Here is a 23,513-nt window from a genome sequence, read left to right on the forward strand (position 1 = left end):
CCATAGGAGAGGTGGGAATGAAAGATAGACAAGAGATAGACGCTAGTGGTAAGGTGCCTCGTCAACAGGGGTTTAAGTCTGCGGAGTAATATTGGACGACTCGAGGCCGAAAGAGCTTCGTACAGACACTGTCCGCATGGCCACTTTAATTAAAGGGAACACCTGGTTATATTTTATTACATAAAATGAAAATATTTACTTTGTGGCTTGAAAAAGTGTTTTACTGCAAAACGGATTTTTCATAGTTAAATGAATATATATAAAAAAAAACAAGAAGTGTAGGCCCTATATTCAGGTTGAATATTTAACTTTTTAATTTAAATTTTCTTGAGCGAAGCCACGACGGGTTTGCTAGTGTTTGTATATCGTTCAAAATCCTGTTAAATTTTGTTCAATTTGTTTATATTATTTTAGGATTAGTTTCTCATTATTTTTGTCTCAATGTTTGGTTATAACCCTAAAAAAATGATGATTTCTAAAATCAATGGTCCATACTGAGATTGAAAAGCTGCTCAATTGATTTTTGCTTCTTTACTGTATTCTAAGTGTAGTTTACCTGCTTTGCTTTATCTGTCATACTGTTTGTTTTGTTTTCATTTTTTCATTTTGTTTGTTGTTAAAAAAAGTGCGTAGTTTCATATTCATATCATCATCATCATCATTGTCATTCATTGTTTCACTTGTTTCGTTTCGTTTGTAATCTGAGGAAGAACGAAGACGACACACTCAAGCAAGCTTCAAGTGATGTGATAAGGTTAACATTACTCCTCAACGTCAAATGAGTTTAGAAATTAGTTATATTTCAGTTTTCTCTCTTGTTCAGGGCGTTATAAATTATATTTTCTTAGGATAAATTTATAACTCCACCACAAAGGTTTGTCTACATTTTAAGCATTTCAATTTCACGAGGCTAAATCTTAGCCTGTAATTTATTGCTTATGATTAGGCCTAACTTATAAATATTTACCCATGAAACTGAATGCAAGATGTAGTAATGAATAAAAAATGACCTTTCTATACATGCACACATATAAGTTAAAAGTGCCCAATTAATATCTTAATTTTGTGTCTTAAAAATAGGGTAGGCTAGGCTAGTATAATACATGCCTAGAGCCCATTACTCAGGCTATAAAACTTCTGTGTGTTATGTGAACTGACTAAGACAGTTAGATCATGCTTTCACTTTTCAGTGACATGGGATTTTGTTTAGTAACTGACCTGTTTAATTTTATATTAGCTATATCTTTGGCTATAATGTTCAAGAACTACAGTATCTTATTGTCACAGACAACATGGATAAAAGTACCTTGTTTTTGCTGAGCACACATCAGGACTAAGATGGGTGACATAGAATTTTTTCAACAGATCTGCAGTTTTCAAAAATCAACTGCTATAAGAGTATTTATTCGATATAGGTGCCACCTCAGTCCTTACAAATTTTTGCTTTGACATGTAATTTTATAGATTTTTACCTTATGATTCCAAAAATACACTTTTTATACCGCAAACTGTTCAGATGACCTTTTGAGTTATGCCATTGGCAGTAATAGGCATGGCATAATGGCGTCACTTGATTATTTTAACTAGACACTTTCAAGTTTAAATTGAATTATTAAGAAAGGTGTCTGTGCCATGCATTTGTGATTTGGGCCCTATAAACTTCCTGCTAGAAGCTTTAAACATCCAAATCAAAAACCATGATTGTGTTCGTATGACTGTGGAATTGAGACTTGGATAGTGAGTCATATTGTGAAACATTTTGCAATATAAGTGTTGTAATAAACTGATTTTAATAGTAGGCCTAGAATAAAAGAAATATAAGACACTGTTAAAGAATCATTTTAATAAACTGGTAGTAACTTAAATAAACAAACATTACAATAATCAGAATTACATATACAGCTGCTTCAGGACTGAGTAAATCATTTTTTTATCTCAACACTTCCCCTAAAAATTATACTTTACTCAAACAAGAAAACTGCTGGTCATGTATCCTGGTAAAAGTCCATTCCGATCAGTTTTTTCTGAAGTACTAATATCGTTGTCTAGCCATGGTTTTGTTAAAATGTCTGCCTGCTGAGACTCAGAAGAAACTGCTTTCACAGTGATCCGTCTGGAATTGATTTTCTAGGTTTAGGTACCGTACAAACTTTATTTGCACATCAATATGTTTAGTACGGTTATGAAATGCAAAATTTTGTAGCAACTTTATTGCACTGTGATTGTCCACATTTAGTTTCATTTCTATGTCGTGAATATTTACATCTAGTATTCTCTTGAGCCACACTGCTTTCCCTACAGCCAAACTTGCAGCATTCAACTCAGATTCTGTAGTTGACAAAGCTACACATTTCTGCCTTTTACTACACCAGAACACTGGACCAAACGCCTTTATTTCCTCATCCATTGCCTTGACCCAAAGATGATCCTTGCATGTCAACGCTTTCTTGTACTTAGTAGGTTCTGCAACACATGTCAGAAGAGCACAATCAGCAAGTTTCACAGGAGGCTTCAATTTTGATCTGTCTCTGAAACTGTACCGCTGTCCTTCGTCGGGTAAACTTGCAGTTGTTGAAGACACTGGCGGGTTTCACTTGTGGGACACTTTTCATTTTGTTCCACAGGCGCTGGGATGTTCTCATCTTCAAATTTTAAACTTTCAAAAACTGCGCTGAATGTTTTCTCATATTTGAAAACAACGTCACGAGATAAAACTACCTTTAAGTTTGGAGAAATCCACACGGTAGCCATCCTTAACCCCACAATATCCAACAAGATATCCTTTTCTGGCTTTCTTGTCAAATTTCTTTCTCTTCTCCTTCAAAATATTCTCTTCCAAAGACTCAAAAAAGTTTAACGGAAGCTTTCTTCCCAAACCATAAACTTATATGGCGTTGTCCCCTCAACTGATGATGGGCCTGTTCGATTTAGAACATACACAGCTGTCATGATTGCTTCGCCCCACAGATTTTCTTTGGTAATTTGCAGCATGCAACATCTTTCTGGCAGATTATACTAATGCCCTGTTTTTCCAGAAGCACCATTTTGCTGTGGCGTATAGCATTGTTGTTCGGTAATACATGCCATGCTCCTCAGTTATTTTCTTGACTTCACTGTTGACAAACTCTTTTCCATTATCAGTCAGTAGTTCCCTGACAGAATGTCCAATATTTTTAACTTCAACAGCCTAAAAATGCCTTAGTTTATCCTGCACTTGTGACTTTTTTTTACTTGATACGGCCTTGAATTGACACAGGTCACTTTGCTAAATACATTTGGATTTTTCATAAGTCATTGCATATTGTTGATAGCCCTAACTGGTACTAAATGCTTAGTCTTACTGAAGAACTGAGACTTTTAACTTTACTAATATCAATTTTTGCGAAATAAATGAAATATTGTGTATCCATTATCCTACCAACCTAAGCTTATGTTTTAGATGTTTTGCCTTCAGAGGCTCCATTCAGCACCCCAGATTGTACAGAAAGTGAAAGTCATCAATTCTGTTCCAAGAAATAATTTATGGCAGTGGTTGACATTTGTATGGAACAGGTAAGCTGATAATCATAATCCACACAATCTGTCTCTATTGTTTCATTTGATTTTACACAATAAGTGATTAATGGTTATCAATAAACTCTTAAGCCCTATTTATTTTCTAACTTTGACACTTATTTGGTTTCCGAACAGTTTTAGTTCTTAAAATAACTTAACACCGTGAACATGTCAATTTAACATTTGAATATTCTTCTTCGTGCTTTTTGTGTTCTTTGGGCATGGATTTATTTCCAAAGTAGCCTAAGCCTACATGATACATGACAAAATGAAAGCATGCCCAAGGATCATTTAAATAAGAAAACTTGGGACATGATTTTATTAGGCTATGTTTAAGTGTTTAAAAGTATTTGTATAAGTGGTCAGTTTAAAATTGGCTTAACTTAGGCAAAATAATAATGATTGTAGATATAAACTTAGTTGTCGTAGTACTTTATAGTTGTTTGTAGTTTGTGATTTGTATATTGATAAAAATTTGTACCGTAGCTTTGAAATGAGAATTTCACATTGTTACATTTTTATGTCTTTCTTCTTGCCCAACAATTTTATAAATTTATCTCTTCAACTTTCCTCTCATATCTTCATATTCTATAACTTAAGGTTCAAGCAATGTACCGGTAACAAATTATCATATTAAATTGATTTTCACATATTCTGTAAATAACCCATATTTCCATCATATTTTAATTTATAACTTGTAAGCCATTAGTTTTTATTGTATGTAACTTTAGTGTTAAAAATGTTTTATTATTAGCCAGATAAATGTGGGTACTTTGGTATTATCCGGAGACCATTCTTATACAGCGTGCTGTGGTGGTTATGTTAGGTTGGGTTACCATAAATATGTTTGTAGGGCTTTTGTCGTTTCGTTATGAACCGAATGATACTAGATGAGTCACACTTTCGCACTCCAAATCGCCTTCAAGTAGACCAAGGTCCTTGACCGGAGCTCGCGCATCACCTGTCATCGCCTGTATCTGGGGTATTTAGTATTGACTCATCTGGTATCGTTCGATTCATAACGAAACGAGGAAAGTTTCACAAACATATTTATGATAACCCAACCTAACATAACCGCCGCAGCACGCTGTACCTACTTAGTGGAATATAGCGGCGGCGACCCATTCAACTCAATCCTCGCTGACATCGCTGCCTTCTGGGAGGAACTCAAAGGCCGCTAATTGTAATCATGTCAAATTTGAACAGTAATTCAATTCAAGTATGTTCTTCCCAATTATGTAGTTAGTTTTGGTCTCCAATAAAAAATCTCTTTAAAATAAGTGGCCTCTGGATAATACCAAAGTACTTAAATGTGTAAAGAAAAGTTAAGTTTAAGGTAGGGGCCTTTGGTTTTGTCCTATGTTTTAGATATTGACAAGAATTTAGTTTAGCAAGAAATTAGTTTAATTTTAATTGCACTTAGTTTTTTAACAGGAAAAAGAAAGAACAGGACGAAATTTGCTAATAAAAAATCTGTATTAGGGCCTAAACTAGAATTTCTCACCTAAAACTTCTAAGCTTACTAACTTACACTGATACCCACTGATACCTATCTGTGTCAGGAGCAGATGGGATAAAACCTCTTTAAACCAAAATTGTGGTAAATAATCTTCTGTTTGTTATATTATGTAACAAAGCAATTCAATCTCAATTCAATTTATTTTTTTTTTCCAGTAGACATGCTCATACAGTCCCACAGAGGTAAGTCTTATGACTTTACACTTACGAGTCTAAACCAGTACCTAATGTAATTATGAAATTTGACAATAGGATTCGACATTCCTTAGTACCAAAAGAATATGGTTAAATATTCTGTAAATATTAATACGAAGCAATTCCACATAAACTGTGTCTTTTTAACCTTTCAGAGGGCGCATTGGTTTTCAAAACAGGGGAGGGCGCACCCGGAGGTTACTTCCAGGTCAATAAAAACAAACATTTATGAAGTAAAATTTGTATTTTAGTGCACAAATTAAGTTTTATTTTTAATTTTAAACATAAAAAAAGTGTTTAGTGAACTCTTAATTATAAAATAACGTAGGCTAATTTAGATTTTATAAATGTAAAATTAAACTATTATTCTATCAAACATAAAAGTATATGAAGAAATCTTTTACAATAATATATTCAAGAAGTTAATTTAAATTTTACCACAATGTCCTATAATGTGGTTTTAGATGATAACACTCTCAATACCTGATGTTTTAAGTAATTTAACATAATGGGTATCTTAATACTAAATGACTCTGTACATACGTCGTTCGTGAATCTCCCTTTCAGCACGGCTAAGAGTGTTGCAATTCGAAATTTAACTTCTTCACTTATCTTGTAAAAACTATATATTTACTAAATAATGCCATGAATCGTAAAAAAATAATTATTTACAGTAATACTTTACACGCAATAATCAACGCACACACTAAACTAGAGGTCGCATCACGGAAGTTGTCTCCAGGCTGTACGAGAATCGGCAGGGCGCACACGGAAGTTACTTCCAGCCTCTTACAAAACTGAACAAAACTAACAAATATAAAATAGTAGGGGTGAGTTTTGACCCTCACTCGATTCTAGGAATGAGGTACAGTGACACTCACACTGCCGACACCACTCAAAATAATATAATCGCAAAAAATAAAACATCCCTGGAGGTTACTTCCGTGATGCGACCTCTGGAAGTATTAATATAACTCTTTAACTAAATGTGTATGTTAAGCTGTATTGAAGAAAGACTTTTCGGTTGTTTGTTGCAGTATATCTTAGGAAAGTACAAAAAGCCTTTAACTCCGTCTGTTAAATTAAACAAGTTAATTAAAAATTTTAAAAAATGTGCACCGATTTGTGTTTTAAAAAGGTGGCCAGCCTCTTTTAACTTTGATTGAATTTAAGTTTTAAAACTATAATAACTTGATGTATTTTAAAATTCGTTGTTCTCCTTTTAGAAGTTGCAAACAAGTTTATTATTTAGTAAAATAAACAATTGATCTGCCATTCCACAATCTGCGATATAATCAAATGACTTCTATTGAGTATAGAAAAACTCAGTGATTATGAAGATGTTACGATCAGATTGTGATTCAACTTCTGGTTCAATTATCAGAATAAATGCTCACTAAAAAAATGTAATGTAATTCAAATTTAATTAAAATACGAGAGATCACCTTTAAACTTGTTACCGCGAAAATTATTATTTTTACATTTACTGTAACATAATTAAATTGTAACCAATCAACATACACCCAACATTAGATTATTAAAGTAAGCTGATATATTTAAACATATAACAAGTTAATGCTCAGAGCTGTAGGGGTTTGTAACCTTCAATTCAATTCAATTAAAAAAAGGTTTATTCAAATATTTTTTAAAATGAAACCTGTTATAGAGGAAATACAATCTGAACATTACTTGTTACTGCAAAAAAAAGCCACTTTTTTCCAAGTTTATAGAATGACAGCAAAGGTTAGTTAGGCGATGTTAAACAATTTTTAAGTTTAAATGATTTAGTAGTCTATATTCACTGAATTAGAGGGATTAGCCTAACAAATTAAATGACAGCTACAGTAGTTTTTACGGCTTGTGATGAAGCCAATTCCAGGCAGCCTGTGACCCGTTAGCCTAGCCAACAAAGAATAACTGTAAAATTGCCGTATTCTGAAAACTATTATTATCTCTCATTGTTATTGAAGGTAGTATTCAGATTTTTTTCAATTTAAAGACGACTGTTAAAGTTACAATTACTATTTAAGAGTCCTTGGAGCCTAGACGTTCTAACTTATAAAACAACTAAAGAAATACAAAGAAAATTTCTAATCTCACAGTATACTATATATTTAAATTATAATCACTTTGGTGTTTGAAAAAGTATTTTGGACAATAAATAACTCTTCAGCAGCTGTTTGAAACTATCCAAGATGGCCGCTAGCCTCCAAGGACTTAAAATTGTGTGATTGCCCATGAGCAGAATATTGAATTCAAAAATTGGATCAAGTATAACCTGAAATTTATTTTGACTCTTTAAGTTTCCACGTGATGGGCAAAAAATTTATTAAAAAAAATAGAATAAGGGGTAACCGTACTGGATATAAGTTATTAAATTAAATACTTTGTTAAGAATACTGTTGATTTGTTTAGTACATATTAAAACCCAATTGTATTTTGTACTATTGCTTCAACTCTTGATTATGAAAGGACTGCTTGGGACCATTATGGCTTCAATTACCATGCAATTGCCAGGTGCTCTTGGTGTAGTTAACCTTTAGCATTCACTGCTTGTTGCCTGTTGTATGATAAGCACATTTTTCTAATAAACAACAATGTAACCATAGTGTAAAAGCTTTTATGTATGCTTGTTTATTACGGTTTGGTTTACAGCTATGCATATTACAAGAACGTATGGCCATTTTCCATTATTTCACCATCACTAACATTTTTCTGTTAATTCACTGCCAGACCTGTTTGGTTTACCTATGAAAAGTTCGATCAGAATACAAAGCCGCCGTTATATTAAGTAGGATGTATTTTCATTAAGGTAAAATAATGAAAATATAATACAAATTTAACATTTAAAAGTTACTAAGCCATTTTATGTTAAAGTAAAATAAAATAAAAGATAACGCAGGGCGGGATGGCGTGCGTTAGGCTTAGCTGCTGCAAAGAGTGTATGTGGGTGTGACTGTATGCTAGGAAAATAAATGTATGTTATGTTGTTTATTATTAATTATGTTACGAAATGTGTATTTTACTTTTGTTCATATCATGTATTATTGTTATTACTATTATTATTTAGAGGTTAACTGTAAGAAAGGACCATGAGGTCCTAAGTTCGCCTCAATAAAGAAGGATTTTCATTTTCATTCATTTATGTTGATTCTTAGATTCTTAGATTACGGTACGCAAAATGCAATGGGTTTATAAAAAAACACTTGTCTGTCCACATTCATGGAAAGCGATAAGATAAGGCTAGAGATAATGAATTGTTAGCGGAAAAGGAATTCCACAGAGGACATGATAATGAATGGAGGGCAGTTTTAGGAGCAATAGAACACTTATGAAGCGGCAGTGAATTAACGGAAAATAAATATGATGTTTAATCTAAATTGATAAGGGTTTTCTAAAGAAGTAGAAAGTGAAGTAATTGCAAGGATTTTACTGCACTGTATACATTTTTAAAAACATTTAATAAACTCTCCATACATTTTATCCTAGTACAAGACGGCTGTTATTGGATGTTTCAGCAAGTGCTGCTGCCTCTGATATTTCAATATATTATGTGGCCCAATGCACATGACCTAGATGTCATATGACACTCTCCAGATGGCAGTCAGCTGGTGGCAGTATAGCAGAAGCAGACAATCAACAATTTCCATCTGTTTGAAAGTAAACAGCGTAACAAGTAACCAATCAGAGAGATGTAACTGCTGTCTGAAAAGTTATAGGCCTATATACTACAGTTGGTAGCTGAGCTTGCCAATAATTGCTATATTGTTGTTATAATTTGTTGTATGATAAGTATATGCATGAAAGTCTGTTTGAAAACATTACTGGTACACAAGCCTATACTAGGATTACGTATGGTTAATCAAAACCTTTAGATTAGCAATTTTAAACATTAAAGTATTGCAGTTCTATCAATGTTTTTAAACTATAACCACATTTATTACGTCTCTTGAAAAAGTTTTGAACACCCGCTTTACGAATTAATTATTGATTGTACAAATTCATTTTGTTGTTTATTTCACAACAAAACTCACACAACCTGATCAAACAAATATTAAAAATGTAGGATAATTATATTTCGTAAGAAATGGCAATCAATTGTTTTTCAATCAAGCTATTCAACTTTGAATACTTAGGCTTATTCCCAATTTCAGCATAAAAATGCCTCTTCAAAATTCTACATTAAGATTATTTGATCTAAATTAAGCTAGAAAAATGCTGACTGAATCAAAACCATAAAAGTTTTAGCTCCAGAATAAAATGTTGTTCAATTTTTTAAAATAAAATTGTTTTGTCGATTCACCATCTTACAATAAGTTCAACCCTCTAACCAGACCCTTCTTCCAGCAAAAATGTCAGAACCAAAACAATGTAAAAATTTTTTTTTTTTTAAACTACACATTTTCTACAGTGCCATACCAAATGATGAGAGGACCAAAAGCTACAAAATTTGCACCTAGGCAAATTGTAACTTGTTATTTTACATAAATTTATAGCATTGCTTGTATGTGAGTCATACAGGTGGCCCGACAGATCCAAAAGAATAGTCTACTGTATATCATAGAATAAAATTAGCAAAACTTTATTTGACTTGCAGGGTGTCTCAGTCGCGTATTGACCAGGTCGGACCGGACAGAGCTTGTGCAGAGTGGTTGATGCGCAACGGTGCGCTCGTCCAGTGGAAGGGACATTCCAAGTTTGTCCCTCACTACGACAGCCTGCCCAAGGACGATGATCCTGGCAAGTACTATCTACAAGAGGTAGACGCTACAGACTCATCAATCTCCCATCATGGATTCCCTTACTTCAGTAAGTAAACTAGATACTGTTGAAAGAAGTGTTAGTTTGATGTATATAGAAACTAGTAATTCAATGTTAATGTTTTATAGCAGTTTTTCTTTTAAGATTTTATATAATTTCATTTTCTCCTAAAAATTTCTATTGGAAATGTACTACTGGTTATTTTTACTGCAATCCCCCCCCCCTCACACAAATGTATTTTATAGCGCCACTAGAAGTTTATATTTTCTGAGAAACAGCTCCCAGAGATAGTATTTTAGTGTATGGTGTAGCTACAGTGTAGATAGTAGGTTACGTTATAGTATGTTGTTAGTATGTAAAGTAGTATGACCACTAAACGGGCATACCAATGGGTATTTTTGAATTTATTTTCTTTGAAGAAATTATTTAATAGTGGAATACCAAAACCGTTAGTTTAGCGAGTAATAAACAAGAAGGATTTAGTTAAGCAAACACTATAAAGACAATAATGTCAATTGATGGTTGTCAATTTGGGCTTCATTGTGACATCTCAAATCTACTCAATGGTTGTTTTTGTTTAGTTAACACGACAACACTTGACATTCTTGATCAAAAACAAAGTTTAACTGAATTGCTCTGTTTACATTTCTAATCTAAACTTTTCCTCCTGATAGAGTATAATTTTGTTTTTGCTATTTTTGTCATTTATAGAATGTAATTAATTTCCAATTAGCTTCCAGCCAACCTATGTATCGAGGTCTAGTTTGACAAAAGCTATTCCAGTGGATCAGGAATGTCGTTGACGTTTCCTTGCCAAGTTTAGGATCTAATAATAGAAATTGTAAACAGAAACACTTACTCTTGTTCCAAGGTCCGTGTCTACTTCCTGGACAAGTTTTGTTAAAAAACATCCATGGAATCTATTTGTATTTTTAATACTAAACATGTTTTCTTAAAAGTTGTTAGGCCTACATTTTAATTTTTTAGGATCTCTTTAATGTGCATATTTCATTTCAATTTAATGTTGTGCCATTCTATATAACCAAATATACTATCTATACTTATTTAATACGCAAGCACGATTTTTGTGACAATTACTCCTCCGAAACTACTAAACCGATTGACATGTTTTTGGTGTCATTTGAAAGAGCGTAACGTGAAGTTGTGCAGGAAACCTTCTTTTTAAGGAAATAATTAGAGAGTGAGGCCCTGGGGCCCTTTAAAGTTTCATATTTCTCCATAAGGATAACAAGGGAGATAATTTTTATTTACAGAAACATATGTTTGTTAATTGAAAATAGTCAAACTACTACATAATAATTTCTGTGTAATATGACTATTAATGTATACTACATTTCAATCAAGGATTGTGTGCCTTAAACTTTACTCATAATGGATCTCACTACTTTATTTTCATGCTGGGAATAGTAAAATTTAATTGAGAATAAGAGAATAAGTAGAAAAACTTTACTATAATAAATGATGTATTTAAAATCACAATCTTTTGACATTATTAATTCATTAGAAACAAAACAGCTGATCAAGAAATCAAACAAATCATCTACTTCATGTGAATAATCTTTTTACACAAACATAGTTTTTTTTAACCAATAACTTGATTATTTTTTACTTGTGGGTGTATTTTGAGTTTGCAGTTATGAAAGCACCAAGCTAAGTACTTTTTATCTAATTTTTTTTATAAACTAACAGTATTAATGAATTACTACATGAACTTAACAAGTTAGGTAATTAATTGTCAGTATGCCAAGGGGAAGAGTGGGTCCTCGAAAACAGTCGAAGGCAGAGGCACCCATCTAGAAAATCCAACTGAGTTTTTAAATATTAAGGTCAGTGGATTGCCAAGACACAGATTATGCAAATAAAAGGAGGCAGTGGTTTTATTGATATTAATACATCAAAAAGGGCCTCATTAATGGCACAAGGCTTCATGTGATCAGAACGGTTAACAACAATGTAAAGTAGAATGTAAAGTCCTAACATGGAACAAGTGAGTAAGGACATACTTTGATTTTGAGGATAAAAAATTTGCCCGTCTGAAACAAAGTTACCTTTTAAAATGGAAAGATGCTAATTTCTGTTATCTTTGGCATTTGCAGCACAAGCACTTTAATTAAAGAGCAGCAATGTTCTTAGCCAGACCAATTTCAGTCATGAGCAACTATATACTGTATAGGTTGTTTTAAGTAAGGCTACATCTTTTAATAGTAGGATAAGCATATTCATTACGGAAAATTCTGACCAGGGTAATATTCCTGAAGGCAACTTTAAGACTAAAATCGTAGTATTCATGGAAGTGCTTTTGTGATAAGTGTTTTCTTCAAGCAGCATTTTATGACCCTCAAAATATGCTACATAGGTATATACTACATTCACTGCCTATTGGTTTGATATGATAAAATGTTTTGTTTGTGTTTTTAAGAATCTTAAAAAAAAAAACTACCCTGTAACATACTTGAACTTGAACACTTATTAATTTACTAAATATAATACGCATACAGCTAGAAAATGGCTGGATTGCTTCCCTTCTAATGCTTTATTATTACTGTATTTAATTTTCGACGAGTCAATATATAACACGATGAATTTGTTTTCTAAATTTATTCATATGTTTTTGCGGGGCATTGAGCCGCACAGGTTCACTAGTATGAAATAAATCTTGATCTTTCCCACTTTGAATGACTATAAGGTGTTGTATTTATAAGTTAAAATTTAGAATCTCACCTTTTCTTAGAGATCTTTAGATTTTCTAGGGTTTTAAAATCCAAAATTTAGATTTTTCTAAAAAGTTTGAACCTGCCCAATTCTTTTAAAATCCACCATCATTTAATATATGACATGTAACCTACCTTATTTTACTCTTCCAAAATTAAATTGTATACATGCCCAAAATATTTGCTCAAATCTTTTTTATAAATACGAGGTGTTAGCCCGTCCTACGTACGGGAGTAGTCAGTTAAAACTGTGTAGGCCTATAATTCAGAACAGCTAGTTTACACGTATAAAGACAAATTTTATTGCAGCCTACAGTAGAAAGAGTAATTATCAATTGAGAAGTGTATAGGCCTAGTCAACGATACCACCTTCCATAGCATACCTGCCTCTTCCATAATTATTATCAGCAAAATACAATTACTATACACAATTTCCAGTAGGTCTGAATAGAAACGACCTAAAATAAAACGATAATATCCAATAAAATTCACAGTACACATAATTTATTGTTGTTTATAAATATAATTTTTAACTGACTTCATGTATGACAATTTAAAAATGGGTTCTTATAAAAATATTGATAAAAAACAACAACTAAACACTATAGTGAGGTTTAGAAGCAAATTATAATATCCAAGCCTACAAATTTGCTGCTCTGCAAATAAAAAACCATCTGTGTCAGTTATAAAGCTAAATAATATCTTTTAAATAGATTACATAATTATATTCTTCTGCATAGTATTGAAAACGAGAACATATATATTATGTACAGTATTTTGGCCTGAGTTGGGACTATTTTCTTGTAGTCATGTAGGATTAGAGCACAAGGCAAGTGTAAACAAGAGATGTTGAATAAAGATACATCATGTCAACATCAGCATCCTCACCTTGCTCTCTTTTCCTTAGGCTATATTTTATTACCATTATCAGTATCGCTTTAAGCAGGAGCTTTTTTATATTGAAATAAAATATGATTCAGTAAAAATGATTTGAAAGATATACTAGATTATACTTATAGATTTTATTTTAATAGTTACTGAGCTCGAAAAAATAAAATATATAGCCTAGTATGAACTTATTAATTAATATTTTGAAATATGTTTATTAACATTGCAAGAAGGTGACAATGGTGTAATTTTGTTTGTTCATAATAATTATAGCCATTTTTTTATAGTTTATTTCATTACTAGTACTGAAAGCTTTATGTGGGCTCAAGTTCGGCTTTGCCTCACACAGGAACACATGCGAGAGTGGGAATAATTGGAGCAATAGTCTGAAAATTACTTTCAGTACAAGTTATATAAATGATACTTTTCATCATGACATCAAAATACTCAAATACATAATAACATTTCTCAGTAAAATAAAAAAATTATATTTCATAATTTTAAACATGAAAATAAAGCAAATGGCTTGTAAAAAATCTTGACAATGTTAAGTGATACGTTAAAGGTGATTTTTATTGTGCAGTTAACACACATTATGCTGAAAACACACAAAATTGGTTCATGTCTATTCCTGTTTGGATTTACATTGTTGAATTGTAAAAACAGCTAATTAATTTCAATTGTAAAAATAAATGGTAAATAAACACTAGCCCACGTGTTAGACCATTGGAGAACTGATTGAGAGCTAGGGAAAGTAAAATAAGACCAGGGAAAATCAGCTGACTGTTTTCCCTTGCTCTGAATTAGCACTTGTGAAATTTATTTTCCTTGATATCAACCGTAAGCAAAAATAGCTACTTTCTGTACGGAGCAATAAAAAGGTTTCTAACATGCTTTTGTATATTTTGTGGGTCTAAATTGACCTCTAAAAACCAATCAGCTTAAAACATTTGCAAGCAGGTTAAATCGTCCTACTCTACAAGCGTTCTTTATTTGTTTGGATTTATTACAGTTGTTTATGAAGATTCCCCAAGATGATATAATAGAAAGGTGAGGATTCATTTTCAGCCCTTTTCCTTGTATCGTTTTGTGATGTAGATTTTTATTCAATGCCACACTAGGCAATTTTGATTTTTATTTGTGTAACATTTAATTTTTGGTAGAATACATAAAGTCTCTTAGTTGAAACGCAGAACTTGTAGTTCCTTGTACCTCAAAATGAAAAAAATTGGAATAATTCAGATTCCCATTTAAAAAAAGAAGCTGCAAATAATTTTCTAGTTCAAAAATTATACAGCGGTGTGAGATTTGTTTTGTAGTTTGTAATTTTAGTTCGGTAGAGTTTCGATTATTCGCTTTTCAGTACCCGCTATGTGGATGATCAAGTACAACATAATAGAGTGTGGTTTCTGTGTGGAATGAGTGTAAACCACCAGTTGCATCGGGACAACCAAATATTATGCTATTTGTAATGATGGCTTGAAAATGAAAATGATTAGTGTGGTTAAAAGGGAAAACAAACTTAATGCCTTGAATAGGTTTACACATAGAAAAACATTGTTCATTTAATAATTGGAATGGTCTAAATAATTTAAACTCATTTAAAATTGTTTTTGTGTATCCAACCTTTCCGCATATCCAACCTTGCTGGGCCAGTTTAGGTTGGATAATTGAGGCTATTGTATGTAACCTTTGACTGAAAATTGCGTAGTGTGGCTGTAGATTCTTTGTCAGGACGATAATGGGCCCAGGACAGGACTGATGAGCTCAGAATTGTTAGCATGGATATGCAACTGAGTACTTTAAACTGCATAATTCATCAATCGTTTGGCATGTATTTTCTTTGTTTTTTTTGTCAGTTTTATTAGATATTCTTTAATGTTTTTGGTTCGGCTAGTATTTTCTTGTGTTCATTTGTGCAAGTTGTAAATGATCAGTCATATTGTTAAGTGTGATCCTGGAAATGTCTAAGTTGTTTGCTGATTCATTTACCATCCTTTACCTAATAAGTAGATCATTATCCAATGAAACAATATTATATTCTTTTTGTACTTAATCAATTATTTGCGGGACTTGTGGTTTTTATCCAATAAAAGTTTTAGATCATGTATTTCTCAGAGTCCCACTAAAACTTAAGTCAGGCTAGTCCGAAGAAAAAAAGGATACTATAGTTCGGCCGCTTAGAAAGCGACCTGCGCGCTAATGCTAAACCAATGCTAGAGGAGGTCGCTTTCTAAGCGGCCGAACTATATATCAAAATTAAAAATAAATCTTTGTGTTCTCAAATACTAACCAGGGTGACCAGCCGACAGGGAATGTGAGAAAAGCGTAAACCAAATTTTGATGACCAGAAAACATCTTTGAAATGTTCATACATTTTTATGGAATCAGGAATTTTTTTGAAAATGGCCTATTCATCAACGGTATCTTTTTGGTTGTCTTTTAAGGCCGTTAAACTGTTAGAAGAAGATGATCGTGGGAAATGATTACAATGTTGTCATGTTTGTGGGAGGTGACCAAGCATTATCGTGGGAGATAATCACGGTGTGTTGTTGTAATCACGGGATCAATAAATTGTTCGGATTACCTAGAAATCCAACACAGATCCAGTTAGTTCAGATCAAAAGAAAATGAAATTGTATCAGCAACTATTGGAGTGTATTAGCTAAAGTACGCTACAATTTTTAGCTATAGATTTATATTGAATGTAAGCACTCTTGTACAAGCACATAGTAAGCACTTTTTTCACATTATTCCTATCATAGCCACACTTCCCAGCTGTAAATATATTCACAAAATTGTTGCTCAACCAGTTGGTATTTTGATGTGATTTTTTGTTGTGGTCTTTTTAATATTTGTATTTGGTAACTTAATATACCTCCTTTGAAACTATGTTTGCATTAGGCATGCAATTTATCGATGTATCATCCTATTAATTCTTGAATTCATACTTTAGTCGCCAGTTAAATAAAAACAGCACTGGCAACTTTTTTCATAGCTTGAAAAATATTCTAGAAAAAACCCACTATTAAAACTCACAGGCTATATTGCCTGTCTATATGTCAGTAAAGCAAATAAGACAAGAAAACTAGAAAATCAAGTGTTACATGCGAATATTTCTTCATCCCGATAAAAGCTGTTTTTAAAGTAAATTTATATTGCATTTCTACAATGTGTTAGACGTTCCATTCCCATAACGGCTTGAGCCGGTTCTAGAATGAAAATGAGATTAGTTCAATTGAGACAGAGTGCTCTGATGTAAATGATTGATTTCCATTGAAGACATAAACTATTTAATCATTAATAAATTGAAAGGACAGCCACTTGTAAATGTAAATTATAACACCTTTTATGTCACATCAACTATCATAGAGTAACAAGAACTCTTAAATGAGAAAATTAGAAAATGGAATTTTAGACTGTGGCACCAGTTAATACCATTAGGTTCTGGTAATTTGCCGAGATTGCAGGTGCTAATGATGATGTCCCTGTGATTGTGGGAGATGTTTACGATTTCTCCACAATCGGGGCTGACGATGGATGTCCCCTCGCGGGGAAGCTCCACCGATGGGGCTGGATCCGAGTCAATTTTGGCCAAAGGTGGCAAGTATCCTAAATTTGACACTCTTTGAATGGCTCGTTAAATTATTTTCTATCTTTGATTATTAATACAACAACTGTATCCAATAGTCAATGTTTCTATTTAATTTTAAAACTGACTACCGTTAATCCTCATAGATGGAATTGTCTACTTCAGTATCCAAAAAATAAATGCTTGAAGATAACTATAAAATTCATCCGTTGATCGTTTGCTTTGATCGCAGAGAACTGCAACTACGTAGAGGGCATCAAGTTTGAGAGGTGCAGCTACCTGGAGGACGCTGCGTTGCATCAGCTGGAGTACCTCAAGAGTTCTCTGGAGTCTCTGCTGATCCTGCACTGTGGCAACCTCACTGACAAGGGCATCATGTCACTGGCCAGCCTGCTGTGAGTAGTAGCATAGACAAAAAGAATTAAATATAGACCGTCAGCTGTGCTGCGGTTACCATAGGTTCTGGCGCACACCGCTTGGAGCGCCATGAGGTTACGGCGTACGCGCTACGTAGCTACACGGCGCTCCCAGCGGTGTGCGCCAGAACCTATGGTAACCATGGTAACCTCAGCACAACTGACAGTCTAATTTAATTCTTTTGGTCTATGGTAGTAGAGACATACAGTAGAGCCTACATTAACAGGGAATGTAAGAAAAGCCCATTGCAGACGGGTTGAAAATCATCAGTTAAGTGTCTCTGCAGTTAATCCTATAAGGCTTTGTTTTGTTTGTTATCGAATCTACTTTCTTAATTTTTGAAGTATAATCTCAAGCAACACAAAATCATTTTTGCTCGAGCTATAGTGATAACAGACACACATATATATACATATGAATTTGAACAGATGGTGTATTTGGCCTCTGGGGACATCAAAACTTAAAAGTAAATCGGTACCAGGTCCAGGTCTTACCATGAGACCTATGGTAATAGCGTATTCCCTATATGGAAAAATTCGCTAAAATGATAGTCAAATTTCTGTGAGCCAATGATAAGGTCACACAGCAGGTCAATGGTCCGTCCTGATTTTTTGTATCTGTGCGAGTGATAAGAGTCGATGATTCAACCAGCTGCACTCAGTGAGCAAACAGACTATAAAGATTACTTTGCCAATCAGGTATTTAACCTCTTGTACAGCATTCATGAAAGTATTTTCATTTTGTGTTTGGATGAGAATTATTTAACTGAAATATTTAATTTTCCAGGAAACTCAGAACTCTTGAAATGGCCGACCTTATCCAGGTGCGGGATATGAAGAAGTGTGTCAAAACACTGCAAGCTGCCCTGCCTAATTGCGACATTAAATACACACTGCCTAAATAATTAACTTTACACAACCAAGAGTATTCTTACAGTATTAGTGCCATAACAGTTTTTTACTAGTCTAGCTTTAATAAGATCTGCTTGTAAATATATTGTGTTCAATAAAATTTGTTTCATGATATCTTAGATTTTTTGTCAACTCCTTTTTCATAAAACGTTATGATAATGTTCATTCATATACTTTCATAAGTGAAATCTCTTGTGAGATATTTACTTATAAGCTGTGTAATTAATAAGACTTGTAGTTTGTTTTTTAGGAATGTAGGAATATTTGTTGTGCTGTAAGGACACAAATCTTTTAAAAATATGCCTAATGTGGATTGATTTGGAGATAAATCTGATATTTCAAAACCACAATAATTATATATTATACTTTAACGACCTTCTGATAATGAAGTTACTAATAGTATATTTCATCACTAGGAGTGACTCTTTTAGACCCGAGCTCAAGTTCCACAACCGAGGTGTAGCCGAGTTCATAAAATGAGTGAGGGTTGCAAAGATACTTTGTGCCCGTGTGAACTATATTTTTTGTCATATTGAACATTATTTAATAAACTGAATTATAAATAGAAAATATTTTTTATACAAAAATTACCTCTAAAAACTATTTCCAACTTGTTTTTAATTTTGCTAATGCAAACAAGCAACTGGTTTAGTGATATAATAATTTTATCTGTTACAAAATTGTGTTAGTATACAGCAGACTATTGATATGTTGAACAATAAAAATTAATGTAACAATAAGCGGCAACTGATTAAATCAATTGACGCATGATTTAAAGACATGCAATTGCTTACAATGAAAGCTTGCAACAGCTGGCTTTTACTCCCTAGGGACTAAAAAGCCCCTACTTTAGACTTGCAACTCATGTATTAAAAGCGCTGTTAATTCTGCAGTATGACAAAAAGTTTAACCCTTCCCGGACGGGCGAAATCGTGACATAGAACGGGAAAAAATTATAGGAAAAAATAGTAATTAATTTGTGTTTTGTTATACAAGTATACATAAAATAAACAAAATGGAACAATTCATACTGTCAAAATAATTTTTACTCGTTTTTAACCATGCGGATATATCAGCTACCTGTCCGCGGATGAGTAGAAAAGCAGCGGATATATCCGCCACCCGTCTTTGAAGATATGACCATGACAACGTTAGGCAATAAATAAAGAACAATATGTAAATCAACGTAGTGTTGAGCGCAAAACGCCGAGGGGTGAGCATAGGAGAGGTGGGTGGTGTGCGGGAGAGGGGAGGCACGGGAGAGGGGTAGGCACGGGAGAGAGGGGAGAGTGCGCAGCCATGGAGAGAGCAGGAAAGTGGCGCCTTGGTACCGTGAAACATCTGGATACTGCTTAAGCACCTGCCAGTCTGTCTGAAGAGAAGGCGGATATTTCCGCTTCCCGTCCGAAACATCAAAAATCATAAGGGGATATATCCGCCACCCGTCCTTTATCACCAAAGACTTAAGCTGATATATCCGTCACCCTTCCCTGAAGGGTTAAGTAAAGTGTCTCAACAATTCACCATTTTTGAATATCAAGTCACGCCCATAATTTATCCTATGTTGTCATACAGAAAGTGTCTACACTTTCCGAAATGTATTCCAGGCAGCGAATTTACATAGGCCAAAAATGAAAATATTTGTTTTGTGGTAACTTAGAATACATTATTGTCAGATACAATTAATTTATTATATTTTCAATCATTCATTATAGGCTATTTCCACTTATGAGATGTGTGTTCAGTGAGGTGTGGGCATTGGTATTTACTCGTAGAGTCGACCTAGCCATCGCCCTGCCTTTTTTTGGTCAGGTAGTTTGTCTCAATTTAGGATGAGAAAGCCGTGAGCAATTTCTTCATCCTACTAATATATGAAAAATTTCAATAAACATTTACATTGAAAAAATTCAGAATTACCAATAAAATACATTTGAGATTATAAGAAGTTATTGACATCTTAGTTATTAACATTAAGTACAGGAAAACGCTTTTTCCAAATCCAGTACCCACTAATAAGTATCTGATTGCAAAGATTGTTGAAGACATTTAATGAGGACAGGTTGTGCATGGTGACCGACCCAACACCCATTACTATTAACTAACTGTTGTGACAATGGGCTAATGCTTGAGTGAAATAAAGAATCCATCTCAGTTTCCTTGTTTTTCTAACTTACTAGCAGAGTACCCATCCTTCGTACGGGGTTGGCATATAAGTATCAAATGCTTATAGCAGTTATGAGTGAGGACATGGTTTAAGAAATTTCGGTTCGTTTTTAAGTTCGTTCGCTACGCTCACTCATTTTTAGGTTGGAGCTCGTTCGCTGCGCTCACTTTCCTTCAGGTTAGCTCGTTCGCTACGCTCACTTGCCTTCAGGTTAGCTCGTTCGCTACGCTCACTCGCCTCCAGGTTGAAGTTCGTTCGCTACGCTCACTCACCTTTTGCTGTTGTCATAAATGTAAAAGAAATAATAGTGCTAGTGCTGCACCCTGTTGGTAATCCTTGTAACTTTAATGCTATTGAACATCACAGAACAGAACCAACTTGTTTAATTGAAACAGCTGTTAAGATTCAATAATTTCATTTCTCATAAGGTTAACATGGGAAACTCCAGAGCCACTGGGGAGGAGCCCGAAAGGATTTTTGGGATAAAAATATGCCTATATGTTAATCGGGAATGTGAGCTATCATCATGCCAAATTTCAGCCCGATCCGACCAGTAGTTTTCGCGTTTACTTTTCCCATACACACACACAGACACCACCTCTTTTTTATAATAGTATAGATAGATAGATGAAAATATAAAGACAAACTTATCTATAAGTGGTTGTATATATACAATAGAGTGTCCTGAAGTACAAAAACTTGGTAATAATAATGTTTGTGAGTGACATTTTCTTGTTGTTACTGAGTTATCGGCCAATACAAAATTATATCTCACTATTAAAAGACATTTTTATAATATAACTTTGTTTAGGCCTAGTGTTTATTGTAGTCAAACATTATTGCAAAAAGTATTTTTTTTTATATAGTCGTATAGATATTATTTAATTGTTTCTAACTAATATTACAACAAAAGAACAGTCAATTTAATATTTCCTTATTTTTTATGGAATGGCTTCCTCAAGAAATTATCTAATAAATATACGTTTACAGCCAGATTGAAGTTTGTCATAATACAACCACAAGTTGTTTTTTACTGAATTGTTATTTTATAATAAAGTGTCATTTTGTAATTTTGATTAATTTATCAGGACATTGTGACCATGTGGACAAGATCAAATTGCAAGAATGTTTGTATTTGGACGACTCGGCCTTGAGTCAATTGCATTATTTAAAATCATCTCTTCACTCGCTCTCAATCATCAAGTGCTATGGGATATCTAAAAAAGGACTACTGTCTCTAGGCAAACTCCAGTTAGTATTATTTTATAGCTATGAACAATATTTGTAAAACTCCCATGATGTAGAACACTGAAGAGCCCAAAACCCCTTATTTATAGATACAAAATAATATTGTCATAAATACACTGGTCAGCAATTACATCAATATGGAGACAATTTCAATTTCTTAATTTATAGTTAAGAATATACAAAGCGTCAAGGCAGTCCAGGTTGCAGTAAAATAGTATATTTCGTACCTAGGGCCGAAAATGAGGTTTTGCGGGCTCGAGATAGTTTTTAACTCTTGACTTCGTCTCAAACTTAAAACGATCGAGAGCTGCAAAACCATTTTTGGTCCGTGGTACAAACACTATTTATCACCATACTACTACTATTCACAATAATAATTAATGCACACTGATAGTCAATGCAACTTTAAGGCTATGTGAAGAAGTAATTTCAGGAATCACCAAAAATAATAATAAACAGTTGCTAGGCAACAGTGAAAATAAAACAATTCTATTGCAATGCTATGGATACTGTTTGTGTATTTAATATGCAAGCGGGCAGCTGATTTTGCGGCCCTAGGGATGTAAAAACCTGCTTGGTCCCCAAATGACGATGAAAGCTGGCATGGCCAGTAAAACCTAACTTTCAGCCTCTAATTAACGTATGTAAAACAGCTAATAACATCATAGTGTGGTGAAAAATTCATTACATGGTAAAAACAAATGTTCATGGAAAACTACATGATCTTACTTCTAAAACACTTTTCATAGAGTTCTTGTACTGTTTTTGGTAGATTATTATAAAATTGACAAGAGTTTATAAAACAAGAGGAGTCAGTTTTATTTGCAGCCTATTTGTGATCCTAGTTTTTCATTTTATTTTTTCAACTAATCTAGTAGACACTGTCACGTCAATACAAAAATGTCATAACATGAAAATTTGAAAACTCTAAATGACTATCAAGTAAATCAGTAAATCTATTGTCTGCTTACAGGAATCTAAAAGAACTTCAGCTTTCTGGCCTGAAAAGCTTAGAAAGGAATGAGTTGGATGTTTGCATTGAAGAGTTAAGCAAGCAGTTGCCCCATTGTGAGATTAAAGTGAGTGAAAATATTGCCAAAGAGGGCAGTAAGGAAGAACAAACAGATAAATAGGGGGCAGTACAGCCACGGCTTTGCAAAATATCATTATAAGCTATACTTGTAACATGGACTTAATGGGTTAAACATATTTTTTTGCAAGTGGCCATTTGTAAATGATTGGAATTTATGGTTACAAATAAATAAAATATTCTAAAGAATTGTTGATTTCTAAAACCCAAACTTCTATAATATATAACAACTTTTGTATTCTAAACTTAATATGAGGTTGGTTGTCTACATAATTTCCCACTCACCATACATCCTTAACAACCAATACTACTAATACTAAGTAGTTGACAACACTACAAGTAGATTATTGTCATCCTACAATTTAAGTTCTGATGTTTGTTGTGATGTTCTTTATGTCCGGTGACATTTGGTCATCTGTAAGGTTTGTTGTTGCTACGGATT

At 33.4% G+C, this 23,513-nt stretch overlaps 1 protein-coding gene across 6 annotated transcripts; it reads left to right on the top strand.

Annotated features, from left to right (window-relative positions):
* The first annotated feature begins 634 nt into the window (after positions 1 to 634).
* Positions 635 to 23,251, top strand: LOC128993308 (ATP synthase subunit s, mitochondrial). 6 transcript variants are annotated; one of them, XM_054417118.1, is made up of 6 exons: positions 635 to 754; positions 3,440 to 3,552; positions 5,230 to 5,256; positions 9,866 to 10,077; positions 21,822 to 21,984; positions 22,955 to 23,251. In XM_054417118.1, exons 2-6 carry the CDS (start codon positions 3,440 to 3,442, stop codon positions 23,112 to 23,114), a joined length of 675 nt encoding a protein of 224 aa, XP_054273093.1. In that variant the 5' UTR covers positions 635 to 754; the 3' UTR covers positions 23,115 to 23,251. The 6 variants fall into 6 exon arrangements, with proteins under 6 accessions (XP_054273093.1, XP_054273094.1, XP_054273095.1 ...); XM_054417119.1 differs by having other exon boundaries at positions 665 to 874; positions 5,233 to 5,256; XM_054417117.1 differs by having other exon boundaries at positions 674 to 874; positions 22,955 to 23,249.
* The last annotated feature ends 262 nt before the right edge of the window (positions 23,252 to 23,513 follow it).

Source organism: Macrosteles quadrilineatus, unplaced genomic scaffold (assembly GCF_028750875.1).
Source record: "Macrosteles quadrilineatus isolate MER2022 unplaced genomic scaffold, UCM_ALF_1.0 Scaffold_4__1_contigs__length_99947679, whole genome shotgun sequence".
Classification (NCBI taxonomy): domain Eukaryota; kingdom Metazoa; phylum Arthropoda; class Insecta; order Hemiptera; family Cicadellidae; genus Macrosteles; species Macrosteles quadrilineatus.